The following is a 16,453-nucleotide window of genomic DNA, read 5'->3' as shown; positions in this document are numbered from 1 at the left end:
AGCTCATAACGCAGTACTTTTACCGTCCAGCAGTAGCGACAGTGGTACCCTGCTCCCAACCTGAGCAGCTAGTAGACGAGCTGATTGGTTCTTCATTCATGGATGACTGGCCTAGACCTCATCTTTGAGTAGTCACAGATGTGCCCGGCATAAATCCAGCTCTCAGAGTTGAAGTTCCCTCCTCAGGTGGACGGCTGTGGACTCCAACCTGGCTGGTAAATCTTCGTTGTCTTCACCGGGTTGTCCTGCAACTAGTAGAGCTGGCCTTCCATCAGCATCAGTGATGCAGATGGAGTGAGCAGACACTGAGAGTGAGTGGAAGAAAGCCGAGGGTTTTGCAGCAGTCGATGGCGTGAAGGCAACGTAGGGGGTGACCGAATGAGTCTCCCATTTCCCGAGCCTGTCAGCACTCTTGACTAGCCTAATGTTTACATTTCAGAACAACAGAACGTTCCTTTACGCAAAATTTGCAGCCTGAAAGGCGTTCTTCTGTCGTCTGTAGTTACTACACGTAGCCCCATTGACAGAATAGCGTTGTGTCTGCTCTGTACTGTTGACTAGGTCCCGAATCAGATGTTCCTGACGTTCTCTGTCGCACATTCTGAGGCAGTGAGTTCCCCGCTTGTTTGAACTTAGATTCGTGTGAGAGCTGACATTGGTTATGCCGCTGTTGCATACTCGAGAGATGGGCTCCACTTAGTATCGTCCCAGTCAGTTGCAACAAAACTTTATCCGTCGCTTAATTACTATTCTGCTGTGCAACAGTGCTATTCTTTAAGAATGTCATTACTTCATAAAGTTATCAAGTACTTTAGATACGTTACCTGATGTGTTCACTCTCATGTAGTTTGTCATTTCGTTCAGTATTTACCCTTTTCCACATATCTGGATGCATTCAACACTTTTTCCAGGGCGTTTTTTGTTATTTTTTATGTAATCAATGTGCTTTCTGCATTAAATTATTATCTATTAATTTTATTGGTCTTACTGAGCAAATTTTTCCTACGGTAGTATTTGGTGTGTTTCTAGGCTGTGGTAGGTTTGGGAGATTTTCGCTGATAATCGCATAAAATTGATAATCTACTGCTGTCGTAAAATTACTGACTTGGTTGGTTCAGTAGTGCACACGAAACAAGTATAATAACACTAAAGTAAAAGCATTTTAATGTATTTATTTAGTTCTCATTTTTCTTCGGTTCTGTGGTATCACATAAGCCTAAGTTACTCGTTCATAGAACGAAACACTACATAATTCACATAAAGCTTCTAAAATAAATTATAAAAGATAGTAAATTAAAAACACATAAACAGATAACTACAATAAATACAAGTAAATCACATATTACAGGTAAATGATGTAAATTACAGCGAGGAACGTCTGTACAGAATAAAAGGAGAATGTCACAAGGAATCATTCAATTCAGAACTTAAAATCTCGTTTTTATCACTCATATGTTTTAGTTTCGAAGAGAGCATATTTAGAATGAAACTGGCACACTAGTGCACACCACTCAGCTAAACGTAAATCTCTTATTTGTCAGGTGTGGGAGTGAAACGCTCCCGGTCTTTTCGATTGCTCAACGTTATTAACAACTTATACCATGGGAGAGAGAGGTGCCAAAGTTAAGACTGCCGAGAAGCGTGAGCAAGGGCCTGTACAAGATTCTTTTTATGGTGGCTCGAGTTTAGATCCTGTTATTAAGTCGCATGGAGAATAGAGAGAAGTTCGGTTTCCTAGAATGTTTGCTGGCGTTATGTCAACCTGGTTCATCCATCCTAGGAATCGAGAATATCGACGATTTTTGCCTGTTATCGACATCGATATTGAAAAGATATTGGCCCCGAGAATTCCAAGACCTTCGTGGTCAATTCCAAGATAATTTCTTCCCTTAATTGTACTGTGAAACCTTGTTTATTGCCACATATGATGATTCTAGGTTAACAAAAAGTGCGCTGTAGGTTCTCATGAGTAAATTTGTGAATCTCAAAATAATATGTGATGTAAATCGCTGCATATTTTCATTGCGTTAACTTATAAGTTAACGTTATTTACGCCGCCAAGTGACCATGGACTTTAGTATGTGACATCAATTTCACCTTAATACGTTTACCCGTACCTGAGAAAAATATGTCTTAACAAGTGGATGGACAGACAGTTGGATAACTCGAGGGGAAAAAAAGCACCATTTTCGGATTTTTCTCTTTACTTGTACTGTGAAACCTTGCTTCTGACCGAATTACATGATTCTAGCTCAACAGGAAGTATGCTACAGATTTTGATGAGAAGTCTAAAATTTTCGAACTCAGTTTTCTTGAAACGGTTGAGTGTTGCGTTTTCCTCTTGACTTATGTTCTAGTGGTGCCCTGCACACCCTTTCAATACGAATCAAATCGATGCGGGGAAGTTCGTACGGTACGCTTGTAAGATTCATTGCAAGAAAGGAAGTGTAGATCACCCAGAAAGGAGGTTGCTTACAAATTTCTCGTTTGAGCAACACCTCACTACTGCTCCTCAGTCTGTGACCCTTACCAGACAGGAGTGATAAATAATGAAGATCCAAAGAAGAGTTGCACGTTTCGTCACAGGATCATATAGTAAGGTAATTCCTAAGTGTCACGAAGGAGCTTGGTCAAGTCTAGTGTCAGTTGTTATTAGGCATAACTCGTTCATTGCAATGTGGTGTACTGTTAAAATTCTGAGAGTGTACATTAAATAATGGGAAGTCCAGAGTGGATTAACGACAGTATTTTGAAAATGGTAGATTTCTACTCACCATGTAGAGGAGGCAATGAGATGCAAAACAGGAACAACGAAAAGACTGCTGTACGTTAAACTTACGGGCAAAAGGCTTCTTCTGTCGAAGAAAACACATACACATTCACAAAAGCACAACTCACACAAACACACACGACATATATGCTTTTGTGATTTTGTATGTATTTTATACTTCAGAACAATGCCTTTTGGCCGAAAGCTTAATGGAGAGCAGTTTTTCAGTTGTTCTTATCTGTGACTCAACATCTCTTCTGTAAGGCGAGCAGCATCCACTCTTTTCATAATGTTGTCGACAGCATACATTCGCAGAAAATTCAACCAATATAGTTGTAACTATCACATACACCTCGCAGAAAAACTATTAAGGTAAGAGAAGAAAGATTAGTGTTCATATGGAGGCCTATCAACAATCGTTCTCAGCCAACATTCGCAACTAGAACGGGAAATTGGGGAGGGGGACGGAGAGGGAGGGGGTAAGACTAGCAGCCAACCCTGGAGCCTCCAACACGCGCGATTAGGTAGCTCTCAGAGTACAGTTCTAGATATAAATGGCGTCCCAGAAATGTTGCATCAAACGTCTAGGCGATGTTTGCCACAATACAAGAATTGAGAATTGTTTAGGAACCCATGGCCGCAAATATCAGGGATCAGTGGCAACAGGGATCGAAGATCGGAAGGGAAAAGAGAGTGATTAACTCGAAACATTTATTTGACATCATGAGTACACATGGCGCAAGAAATGAATAGGATCTGATGTTACAACAGATGGTCGAAGTTCGCACCATCAGACGCCATGCATACAGACACCGACGGAGCATGGACTGCCAGACACGACCGAACACACCGGGAGTTTCTTGTGTGTGTGTGTGTGTGTGTGTGTGTGTGTGAAATCTTATGGGACTTAACTGCTAAGGTCATCAGTCCCTAAGCTTACACACTACTTAACCTAAATTATCGAAAGACAAACACACACACCCATGCCCGAGGGAGGACTCGAACCTCCGCCGGGACCAGCCGCACAGTCCACGACTGCAGCGTCTCAGACCGCTCGGCTAATCCCGCGTGGTGGAGTTTCTTTGATTGTAACAGTTGCACAGATGCTTTTTGCGACGGGATCCAGTTCAGACTTCACAGGTTTGCGATACATGAGAGATTTATTGGCTCACCACAGAAAGAAATCAAGGCTCCATAAAACCGGTAAGTGTCGGCGCCAAAATTCTTGCTTGAGCACCATCTAGCGGCGTATGACAGCCTCTGCAGCCACGGCTTGCTATGCAATTCTCAATCCTTGCGACGTGCCCCACCTCGACCAGAAGTTTGTCGCGACATTTCTGGGACACCCTGCAGATGTAGATGTAACAGTCCCAGCTACAGAGTTATTACTACTCGAAGAGCTACTTTGTTTCCTACTGTCCAGTAGCCTTCCAGTCGATCTGCTTGAGTAAAATTAGCTGTTACATTGTCATGATTTAGACGAAAGGTTTTTTCTACCAGGCAGCATCAGAAAATGAGGATGAGTCAACACACGAGCAGTCACTGTGATTGTGCATTGTCGCTTTCTTCAGCGTCGCGATCTTTATCACCAAACGGCCGGTTGGTCCAGTGTGGCCACTGCTTGAGGAGCGAGAAGAGCGCCCCGCCCGGACTGTCGGTGCCTGCCAGCTGGCAGTGCCCTACCAAGTGGTAGTCCTGTGCCAGGACCCCTCGGTCCTGCGCCAGCGCCAGCAGGGTGTCCAAGGCGTGCAGCGTGGTAGGCGTCGGCAGGCGCCTGCAGAAGGCGCCCATCAGCGCCACGACCAGGCAGCGGCCGCCACAGTCCTCTGGAGCGTCCACCTCCACACCCAGGCTGAGGTCTGCCGCCAGCTCCCAGCCGCGGCCCTCGTACACGGCCCCGGACGGCGCCACCACGAAGTGGAACGGCAGGTCCGCCCGCCCGCGGCAATGCACCTCGAAGTTCTGGAGGCTGCGCATCTGACGGCGCTCACCCTCCGCACCTGTAGTTTCCTTCGTTCTGGTGTGACCTGGAAAATCAACGTCTCCATCAGTGTACGTTTTTACTCCAAAATCAACAAAATACTGTGCTGTCCATTAAATGGAAATGGAAATGAGCGTTTGGCGTCATTGGCTGGGAGGCCTCTTACGGAGCAGGTCCGGCAGCTTTGTTGCAGGTCTTATTACATTCAACGCCACATTGGGCGACCTGTGATGTGGATGGGGATGAAATGATGATGAAGACAACACAACATCCAGTCCCTGAGCGGGTAAAATCCCCGACAATCCGGGAATTTAACCCGGGCCCGTAGGATGGCACTCCGTCATGCTGACCACTTTTTTTTTTAATCTCACTTTGTTCGCTTTTGTTCGTTGTGTCTGCTCGGCGGACGTCGTAAGACATCCGATTAAGTTCGATGATGATCGATTAACTCAGTTTTTTTTATTACAGAGGGACCGTAACCCTCTGACCAAACACGCTGAGCTACCGTGCCGGCGCCCATTACAGCCGCGCGGGATTAGCCAAGCGCTCTAAGGCGCTGCCGTCATGGACTGTGCGGCTGGTCCCAGCGGAGGTTCGAGTCCTCCCTTGGGCATGGGTGTGTGTGTTTGTCCCTAGGATAATTTAGATTAAGTAGTGTGTAAGCTTAGGGACTGATGACCTTAGCAGTTAAGTCACATAAGATTTCAAACACATTTGGACCTTTTTTGTCCATTAAAAAAGCAGTACCACGATGGTGGCACTCAACAAACGTTAAACTGTCATCCACTATATGCTTCCATATGCAAATGATTAGGGCTGAGTGTAACTGCACGAAGTAAAAAGGAGTAATGCTCTCTGGATTTAATATACAAGGAAAGCTATCTTATTCAGAAGTTGCATGTGAATGTAGGCTGTTTTTGAGATCATGTTATGCCTTGGCTAAAAAAGTGAGAGGTCTATCAGAATGAGTCGCAATTTGATAGTGGTAAGATAATGAGCTCTTGAGACTACAGTTTATCGTTCTATAGTATTGCTATTTGTTTTTGTCAGCATCTCTTGGCACTCCTGCAGATATACGCTGTCAGAAAAAAAAGATCGCAACACAAAGAAGGAGTTGTGTGTTTCTACATCTGAGAGATGTGTCTATTCAAATTTCGCACCAACCTCATTAAAGTGGCGCTATTAGCTCCACTATGAGGATGAAAATCAGGTTTGCTTTAAATACACGCTGTAGAGGTCGTAAGCGTCGGTTACCTTGGAGATCTGGCGTGGTGAGTTGACGTTTGTCAAGAATGCGTCTAAGGCGACAAAGACGCTGTTATCAACACATCACCGAGTTTCAGCAAGGTCCTGTAGTAGGGCTGCGAGAAGCTGGATGTTACTTCTGCGACTCTGCAGAAAGACTTGACACGAATGTAGACAGTGTACGTGATTGCTAGCACCGGTGATCACGAGAATGTACAGTCGCGACGAGACTCGGCTCCAGAAAGTCACTTGGCGCTACCGGGAGGGAAGACCATCGTGTTCGGCATATGGCTGCGATGCATCGTACTGCGTCTGCAGCAGCTACTTGAGCAGCAGTTTTCACCACAGTGACCCAACGAACTGTTACAAATCGCTTACGTCACGGACAGATCGGAGCCAGACGCCCTGTAGCGTTTATTCCGCTGACCCCAAACCAACGCTAGCTGCGGCTTCAGTGGTGTCAAGCGAGAGCACATTGGCGCGCAGGGTAGACGTCTGTTGTGCTTTCTGATGAAAGCTGCTTCTGTCTCGGTGCCAGTGTTGGTTACGAAAAGATCAGCTGAGGGCCAGCACTGTCCTGTCTGCATGCTAGACACATTGGACATACACCTAGTTATTGTCTGGGGCGCACTTTCGTTTGAAAACAGAAGCACTTTACTAGTTATCCCAAGATCCCTCACTGCAAATTTGTACGTCAATCTGGCGAATCGACCTGCTGTGCTGTCCATGGACGGCATTCCAGGGGGTGTTTTTCAACACGCTAATGCTCGCTGTAGTAACCCAACATACTCTACAGAGTGTCGAAATGTTGTCTTGGTCTGCTCGGTGACCAGATTTGTCTCCAATCGAGCAAATATCGGATATTATTGGATTATTCCAGTGTTCTCCGCAAACAGCATTAACCGTCCCTGAATTGACTCACCATGTGACACAGGCATGGAACGCCATCTCTCAAGCTGACGTCAGGAACCAGTACAAAAGAATGCATGTACGGTTGGATGCTTGCTTACAATATTCTGGCGATTTCACCAGTTATTAATGTACCAGAATTTCACATAATGTGTCACTTAGACAAATATATTCTAAAAATTTCATTACTCTGCGTTACTTATTTTTTGATGTTGTTATTTTTTCCGTCAGTGTAGAAAATACACGTCACCGCCGTGCTAGGATCTTAGCAGCGTTACATGGCTTGCGCCCGACAGCATCGAAATAATGATCGCTGAGCTGTAACAGACAGTACGACCACGTCACTTAGCCTGGGTCAGCCAATGGGCTTGTTTGCAGCAAGACATGTATCTACACATACACATACACTTTGATCGTACCAAAAAAAAAAAAAAAAAAAAACGCCGCGGTATTCCACACAGACTGTATGACTTTGTGTAGAGCACTAGAGACTGCTAGCATGGCCACCATTGTTGTGAGTGCCCTTGAAGCAACAGCAGAGGGGCGGCCTGACAGTGGTCCGGCCTTCGTCAGCAATACACACAGGAATGGCTTCTCAGATTCCAAGTCCCGACTGCACCATCACGATCGACATATCTACGTGCAGAGGCTCCGAAGAGAACAAAAGTTGGAAGGTTGCATTCGTCACGGATGTGTTATTGTACAGAAGTCACACTGCCAAAATAACCTTCTGTGAACTTAAAAGCAAGTGTGCTAATATTAAGACTGTAACGGGAATTCCACTTTTAAATGCAGATGAGAGAGCGGATAAGTGGAAAGAGTGCATAGAAGGCCTCTATGAGGGGGAAGATTTGTCTGATGGGGTTGAAGAAGAAACAAGAGTCGATTCAGAAGAGATAGCCCATCTAGTATTAGAATCAGAATTCAAAGGAGCTTTGGATAACCTGAGATCAAATAAGGCAGAAGGGATACATAAAGTTCCATCAGAATTTATAAAATTATTGGAGGAAGTGGCAACAAAACGACAATTCACGTTGGTATATAGGGTGGCCCATTGATCGTGAGCGAGCAATATCTCAAGAAATAAGCGTCAAACGAAAAAACTACAAAGAGCGAAACTTGTCTAGCTTGAAGGGGTAAACCAGATGGCGCTATGGTTGGCCCGCTAGATGGCGCTGCCATAGGCCAAAGGGATATCAACTGCGTTTTTTAAAAATAGGAATCCCTATTTTTAATACGTATTAGTGTAGTACGTAAAGAAATATGAATGTTTTAGTTGGACCACTTTTTTCGCTTTGTGTTAGATGGTGCTGTAAGTCACAAACGTATAAGTACGTGGTATCCTTCAAACTAGACAAGTTTCATTCTTTTTAGTTTTTCGTTTGACGCCTATCTCGTGAGATTATATATATATATATATATATATATATATATATATATCGTAATTAATGGCGTCAACGCATACAGCTGAAAGTACATGATACTAGAAGGAAAAAAGTCACAGTAAACATAGGGTTGAAAGTGCATACCATAGGAGCTACGATACTGTGAAACAAATCTCTTCTACTGCAAGTTCTTTGCTTCCCATATTTGGGGGAAGTGGTAGTATGGACCAAAACAAAAAAAGATGTCCAGCAAACATGTGCTCTAAAACGCATACTTTAAAAGTTACGTGCACTTGATCATTAGAAGAGTTGTGTTTCAAAGTACCAAAGTTGAACAAATGCTCATAGCACATAGTGTATCTCATCATTCCTTAGTACTTCTGTATCCCACATCTTGGGGTACTGATTCTTGCTGACTAATAATATCTTTAACTGCAGCATGCTCTTCATCACTACTACATTGTAATCTGAGTCTATATCCGCTCCTGGGTACGCATTACAATCCAGTATCTAATTCAGGAATCTCTGTCTGGCCATGATGTAATCTAACCGAAATCTACCCGTATCACCCGGCCTTTTTCAGGTATACCTCATCCTCTAGTGATTCGTGAACAGAGTATTTGCTATTACTAGCTGAAATTTATTACATAACTCAATTAGTCTTCCTCCTCTCTCATTTTTTGTCCAAAGCGCATATTCTCCTGTAACCCTTTCTTCTACCTCTTCCCCTACAACTGCATTCCAATCCCCCATGACTATTAGATTTTAATTTCCCTTTGTGTACTGTATTACCCTTTCAATATCCTCATATACTTTCTGTATCTCTTCATCTTCAACTTGCGACGTCGGCATGTATACCTGAAATGTTGTTGTCAGTGTTGGTTTGCTGTCCATTGTGATAAGAACAACCCTACAATTGAACTGTTCATAGTCACACACTCTCTGCCGTACTTCCCTAATCATACCATTTTGTGCTGCTGTTGATATTACCCTATACTCATCTGACCAGAAATCCTTGTCTTCTTTCCATTTCACTTGACTGGCCCCCACTACATCTATATTGAGCCTTCGGATTTCCCTTTCCAGATTTTCTAGCTTCCCTACCACGTTCAAGCTTCTGACATTTCACGTCCCAACTGGTAGAACGTTATCCTTGTTGATTTTTCAGTTCTATTCTCACGGTAACCTCCACCTTGGCAGTCCCCTCCCAGAGATCCGAATGAGAGACTATTCCGGAATCTTCTGCCAATGGAGATATCATCATAACATTTTTTCAGTTACGGGCCATGTGTCCTGTGGATACGAGTTAAGTGTCTTTAATGCAAGGGTTTCCATTGCCTACTGCATCCTCATGCCGTTGATCACTGCTGATTATTCTGCCTTTAGGGACACTATCCAACTCCAATGGCAAAGAGAGTGCCCCGTACCTCTGCCCGCTCCTTCCGCCCTCTTTGACACAGCCGTTGGCAGAATGAGGGTGACTTCTTATTCAGGAAGTCTTCGGGCGCCAGTGCTGATTATGGATCAAAATTTAAGCCGTGTGGAGTTTCTAACCCAGGTCTGACGACGTTTTGATTACTGATATCAAAGACACAACTTTTTTTTTCTTTTTAGACCACAGGTACAGTAAGTGAAGCACAAGCATATCTAAAAAGTAACACATGGTTGCACTATCTTATTCCGTACCTCTGGCATATTCTTCCAACCACTGTTAAGAAGAGAAGCTCTGTGCGCCATTTGACCATACCTTCCCACACCAATATGGAATTGCCAATAAGCTAGTCACTTTTCGCAACGTATCTGGAATGTCAGTGGCTACAATTTTCCTGGGGACCAATGTTTGGTGAGAATGATTCTGCAGTCTGGAAACGGATTCAAGTCCGAAGTGCAATTTCTCTCTCTCTCTCTCTCTCTCTCTCTCTCTCACACACACACACACACACACACACACTTTTTTTTTTTACCTGCTCCCTCACATTTCCTATTTCTCTTAATTGTCGCCAAAACCTTCAAATAATAATTTGCAGAACATTTAACGCTAATGAAACTGTTCTACGCCTCTGATATGCCTGAAGACGTCTGAGCAATTATCCTTTGGTAATACATTGTAAACTTCATCAGTAGATCACAGTTTACTAGCAACAGAAATGAAACGTGGTTGAAACATCAGCGGAGGACATTTTCAAAGGGGATCGTAGCTACTTCCGCTGTCTGATTCACACACCGAATCGCTATTAACTACAGCAAAATTCCGCTTCCGCGTGCTTACGCGCAGTGGCGTGACGTCACATGTTTTGTCTGCCCGAGCGCAATTGGCCGTTGTCTACTGCCATCGTTCGCTGTTGCTATCACCCCGTGATGGAAGACTGCTCCACATCTTTTTCAGCACAGGAATCCAGATGTCATTCAATTTCACGATTCCTCCTACCTATTAGATTCCTGCGGTATTTTACAATCTCTATGGCGTCTCTATATACCTTTCATGGTATCCGCTTGTGGCTGCCAGTGCTTGAGTCCTATCAAATGAATGTGTTGGTCTCCTGGCTGCAAAGCACGTTCCGCAACAGCTAATCTGTCGGTCTCCCCTCTTTTTCAATCGCCCTTGTGCTCTTCTAGTCGTTTTTTGAACGTTCTTTTTGTAGTACCCACGTACAGCACTCCACAACTACAGGGAATCATGTAGATTCCTGCTGTTTCCAGCGGTTGGCGAGCATCCTTGGCCGATTTTAGGTGATCTTGTATCTTCGGTGGGGATTTGTGTATTGCCGCCATGTCCCGGTTTTTCAATATTATTGCTATGCGGTCAGCAACGTGCTTAATGAACGGCAAGAAAACTTCCGATTGCACCGGCGCTTGAGCTTCGTTATGATTTCTACGCAGTGGTCTTAACGCTCTTTTCACCTCAGCGAACGAACAACCAATGTTGAGCAATGCACTGATGAGATGTTTTAATTCTCCGCCAAGCAGGTCTCTTTCGTATATTTTCCTTACTCTGTCCGCCAACGTTTTGATGATGCATCGTCTTTGTTGTGAATGGTGGTTCGAACCACGGTGTAGGAAAGACATGTGTGCGTGGCTTTTCGGTAAACTGTGTGGCCCAAGCACACAAAACAAATAACGTCACGCCACTGCGCGGAAGCACTCGGTAGAGAAATCTCGGTGTAGTCAGTAGAGAGCCAGGGTGTGCATCGGACATTCAAAGTAGCCTTCAAAATGTCCTTCGCAGTTGGGGACTAAACGCTGGGTTTTAAGGCGAAATCCATTCCAACACGACATAATAGCCAGGAACATTTTATTACACTACTGGCCATTAAAAACGCTAAACCAAGAAGAAATGCAGATGATAAACGGGTATTCGTTGGACGAATATATTATACTAGAACTGACATGTGATTACATTTTCACGTAATTTGATCCTGAGAAATCAGTACCAAGACCAACCACCTCTGGCCGTAATAACGGCCTTAATACACCTGGGCATTGAGTCAAATAGAACTTGGATGGCGTGTGCAGGTACAGCTGCCTTGCAGCTTCGACACGATACCACAACTCATCAAGAGCAGTAACTGGCGTATTGTGACGAGCCAGTTGCTCGGCCACCATTGAACAGACGTTTTCAATTGGTGAAAGATCTGGAGAATGTGCTGGCCAGGGCAGCAGTCGAACATTTTCTGTATCGAGAAAGGCCCGTACAGGACCTGCAACATGCGGTCGTGCAATATACTGCTGAAATGTAGGGTTTCGCAGAGATCGAATGAAAGGTAGAGCCACGGGTCGTAACACATCTGAAATGTAACGTCCATTGTTCCAAGTGCCGTCAATGCCAACAAGAGGTGACCAAGACGTGTAATCAACGGCACCCCATACCATCACGCAGGGTAATACGCCAGTATGGTGATGACGAATACATGCTTTCAATGCGTGTTTATCGAGATGTCGCTAAACACAGATGCTCAATCATGTTACTGTAAACAGAAGCTGGATTCATTCGAAAAAATGACGTTTTGCAATTCGTGCACCCAGGTTCGTCGTTGAGTACACATCGCAGGCGCTCCTGTCTGTGATGCAGCGTCAAGGGTAACCGCAGCCATGGTCTCCGAGCTGATAGTCTATGCTGCTGCAAACGTCGTCGAATTGTTCGTGCAGATGGTTGTTGCCTTGCAAACGTCCCCATCTGTTAACTCAGTGGTCGAGACGTGGCTGCACGATCCGTTACAGCCATGCGGATAAGATGCCTGTCATCTCGACTGCTAATGATACGAGGCCGCTGGGATGCAGCACGGCGTTCCGTATTACCCTCCTGAACCCACCGATTCCATATTCTGCTAACAGTTTTTGGATCTCGACCAACGCGAGCAGCAATGTCGCGATACGATGAACCACAATCGCGATAGGCTACAATCCGACCTTTATCGAAGTCGGAAACGTGATGGTACGCATTTCTCCTCCTTACACGAGGCATCACAACAACGTTTCACCAGGCAACGCCGGTCAACTGCTGTTTGTGTATGAGAAATAGGTTGGAAACTTTCCACATGTCAGCACGTTGCAGGTGTCGCCACTGGTGCCAACCTTGTGTGAATGCTCTGAAAAGCTAATCGTTTGCATATCACAGCATCTTCTTCCTGTCGGTTAAATTTCGAGTCTGTAGCACGTCATCTTCGTGGTGTAGGAATCTTTATAGCCAGTAGTGTAATTGTGTCACTCCCGGCCGTGAAAGTTAATGTTTTACAATGCGTAAATTGCCATAAGACTAATCATAACAATAATAATAATAATAATAATAATAATAATAATAACTTTCGTCTTTCTCCTGTGTACTCTCAAGCCGTACTCTGTACTCACTAGACCGTTCATTCTGTTCAAAAGATCCTGTAATTTTTCGTCGCTTTCACGGAGGATAACAACGTCATCAACAAATCTTATAATTGATATCCTTTCACCATGAATTTTAATGCCCCTCTTGTATCTTTCTTTTATTTCCGACGCTGCTTCTTCGATGTGTAGATTAACAAATAGGGGCCAAAGACTACATCCCTGGGTCACATCCTTTTTAATCCTTCCGCTTCGCACTTGATCGTCCACTCTAATAGTTCTTGTACATATTGTATACTACCAGTTTTTCCTTATAATTTAGTCCTGTTTTTCCCCCAAATTTCGATCACTTTGCACGATTTTACAATGTCTAATACTATTTCTAAGTCTACAAATCCGAAGAATGTGTCTTGATTTTTATTAATTCGTGCGTCCATTATCAAGCACACTATCAGAATTGCCTATCTGGAACATTTATCTTTCCTGAAGTCAAGCTTCGACAGCTAAAGAACCGCAATGTTCTTTTCTTCAGTGTATTGTTCTCGTCAACAGCTTAGATGCATGATCCGTTTAGCTGATTGTGCGATATTCCTCACACTTATTTGCCCTTGCTGTTTTCGGAATTGTGTGGACGGTATTTTACCGAAAGTCTATCATGTCTCCAGTGTCATAGATTCTACACACCGACTTGAAATGTTGATTCTACACATCGACTTGAAATGTTATTTGGTTGCAGCTTCCTCCCAATTATTTTTGAAATTCCTATTGAATATCATCCATCCCTGTTGGCATATTTGACCGCAAGTCTTCCAAAGCTCTGTTAAACTCACTCGAATAGTGGTTCTTGTGTGTATTTCATATCGACTCCTACTTCTCCTTCTATCATGTCAGCAGACAATTGATACTCCTCGTAGAGACCATTATTGTACTCCTTCAGCCTATACGCTCTCTCTTCTACGTTTAACAGCGGAATTCCCACTGCAGCCTTACCCTGCTGCATTTGCTTTTAATTTCACCGAAGCTTGTTTTGACTTTTATTTATGGAGTATTAGTCCTTACGACGACGATTTACTTTTCGATTCCTTCACTTTTTTTCCTGCAGCCATTTCACCTTGGCTTCCCTGCAATTCCTATTTATTTCGTTCCTAATTCACTTCTATGTTTTAAATGAATTTGTGGTGTCTGTTCTTTCGGGCATGTCCGCGCGGAATCCGCAGTGTGATACATTGTATGTAAATTGAAAGTGGAGAGTTAAGAGAGGAAAAGAAAGGGAAAGAATTACTAATGTCAGCTGTACTTCTTCTTCACTTTCACTCAGGATAGCAATGCCATCAGTTAATCGTATCATTGATATCCTTTCACCTTGAATTTTAATTCCACTCCTTAATCTTTCTTCATTGCTTCTTGGATATACAGATTGAGCAGTAAGGGCAAAAGACTACATTTCTGTCTTACACCCTCTTTAATCCGAGTACTTCCTTCTTGGTCGTCCACTCTTATTATTCCCTCTTGGGTCTTGTAAATATTGTATTTACCCGTCTCTCCTTATAGCTTATCCCTATTTTTCTCAGAATTTCGGACATCTTGCACCATTATACACGGTTCAAGGTTTTTCCCAGGTCGACAAATTCCATGAACATGTCTTGATTTTTCTTTTCTCTTGCTTCCATTATCAACTGCAACGTTGGCTTCCTTAAAGCCATACTGATCGTCATGTAACGCATCTTCAATTTTCTTTTCCATTCTTCTGTATATTATTCTTGTCAGAAACTTGGATGCATGAGCTGTTAAGCTGATTGTGAGACAATTCTCACACTTTTCAGGCATTGCAGTCTTCGGAATTGTGTGGACGATGTGACACTCTCTGCCCTACCTTCCCACTCACATCATACTATTTTCTACTGCTGTTGATATTACCCTATACTGATCTGACCAGAAATCCTTGTCTTATTTCCACTTCACTGACCCCTACTATATCTAGTTGGAGGTTTTGCATTTCCCTTTTCAAATTTTCTAGCTTCCCTACCACGATCAAGCTTCTCGATATTCCGCGCCACGACTCGTACAACGTTATCCTTTCGTTGGTTATTCAATATTTTTCTCATGCTAACCTCCCCCTTGGCAATCCCTTCCTGGAGATCCGAATGGGGCACTATTTCGGAATCTTTTGTCAATGGAGAGACCATTATGACAATTTTTAAATTACACGCCACATTTCCTGTGGATATACATTACGCGTCTTTAATGTACTGATTCCCATTGCCCTCTGGAGCCTCATGCTGATTCTTCCGCCTATACTGGCAGTTTCCCATCCCAAGGGCAAGAGAGTGCCCTGAGCCTCTGTCCGTCGATCAGCCCTGTCCGTTGGCAGAATGAGGGTGTAGTCTTATGTCGGAAGTCTCCGACCGCCAATGCTGACTACTAGTCGAAATATAAGCGGTGACGGGTTTCGAACCCGGGACCCAGAGTGTTTAGATTACTGATCAAAGACTCCACCATCTAAACCATTCGCTGGCCGTTGTGACCGAGTGGTTCTAGGCGCTTCAGTCCTGAACTGCGCTACGGTCGCAGGTTTGAATCTTGCCTCGGGCATGGATGTGTATGATGTCCTTAGGTTAGTTAGGTTTAAGTAGTTCTAAGTTCTAGGGGACTGATGACCTCAGAAGTTAAGTCACATAGTGCTCAGAGCCATTTGAACCATTTGAACCCTAAACCATTCAAATCATTTCCAACGGCAACAGTTTACATCATGTGTTGCTAGTTGTTCGTAAATGTTATGAAACTGACTTTACTTAAGCATTTCAAGGTTAACAAAATAACTGGATTACAAGGAGTGAATTTGGCATTTTTATGTCTTCTAATATTAACTGTTAAATGTGGCAGTAGGCCAGTACAGCACCATCAATAACCTTAACCGCATATTATTTTATCTTATTTTATTCCTTTGCAACTTTTAAATTTTATTAGGGACCTTAATTGCTTTCCTATGAAGGTAACGTATTACGTAGTTGATATAGAGCGCGCCACCGGGCCAACCGATGTGTTCCCTGCAAAGATACCTTCAGTACAAAGTAGTCTTTAATGGACTGTGACAAGAGCCCTAACAAAAGGCTTAGACGTACTATGGCATGTATAACAACTCCGAAATACTGGGTATGTAATTTAATGTACAAGCGATATACGTTATGTCATGAGTTGTAATTTTTGAATACCATGCTCTGACTGTGTACTTCTTATATATTGAAGAGCCAGAGAAACTGGTACACCTGCCTAATACCATCTAAGGTCCCCGCTAGCACGCAGAAGTGTCGCAACACGACATGGCATGAACTCGACTAATGTCTGAAG

At 43.7% G+C, this 16,453-nt stretch overlaps 1 protein-coding gene across 1 annotated transcript in view; it reads right to left on the bottom strand.

The window, feature by feature from the left end:
- Positions 1–1,150: 1,150 nt before the first annotated feature.
- The window catches only part of LOC126267343 (uncharacterized), a 160,331-nt gene continuing 145,028 nt past the window's right edge, over positions 1,151–16,453 (bottom strand). The window contains exon 8 of the mRNA XM_049972465.1: positions 1,151–4,797. Within this exon, the coding sequence (XP_049828422.1) occupies positions 4,310–4,797 (488 nt within the window). The 3' untranslated portion in view covers positions 1,151–4,309. The remainder of the gene's footprint in view (positions 4,798–16,453) is intronic.

This window comes from Schistocerca gregaria, chromosome 4 (genome assembly GCF_023897955.1).
Source record: "Schistocerca gregaria isolate iqSchGreg1 chromosome 4, iqSchGreg1.2, whole genome shotgun sequence".
NCBI classification, from domain to species: domain Eukaryota; kingdom Metazoa; phylum Arthropoda; class Insecta; order Orthoptera; family Acrididae; genus Schistocerca; species Schistocerca gregaria.
This window is presented reverse-complemented; position numbering and strand designations above follow the sequence as displayed.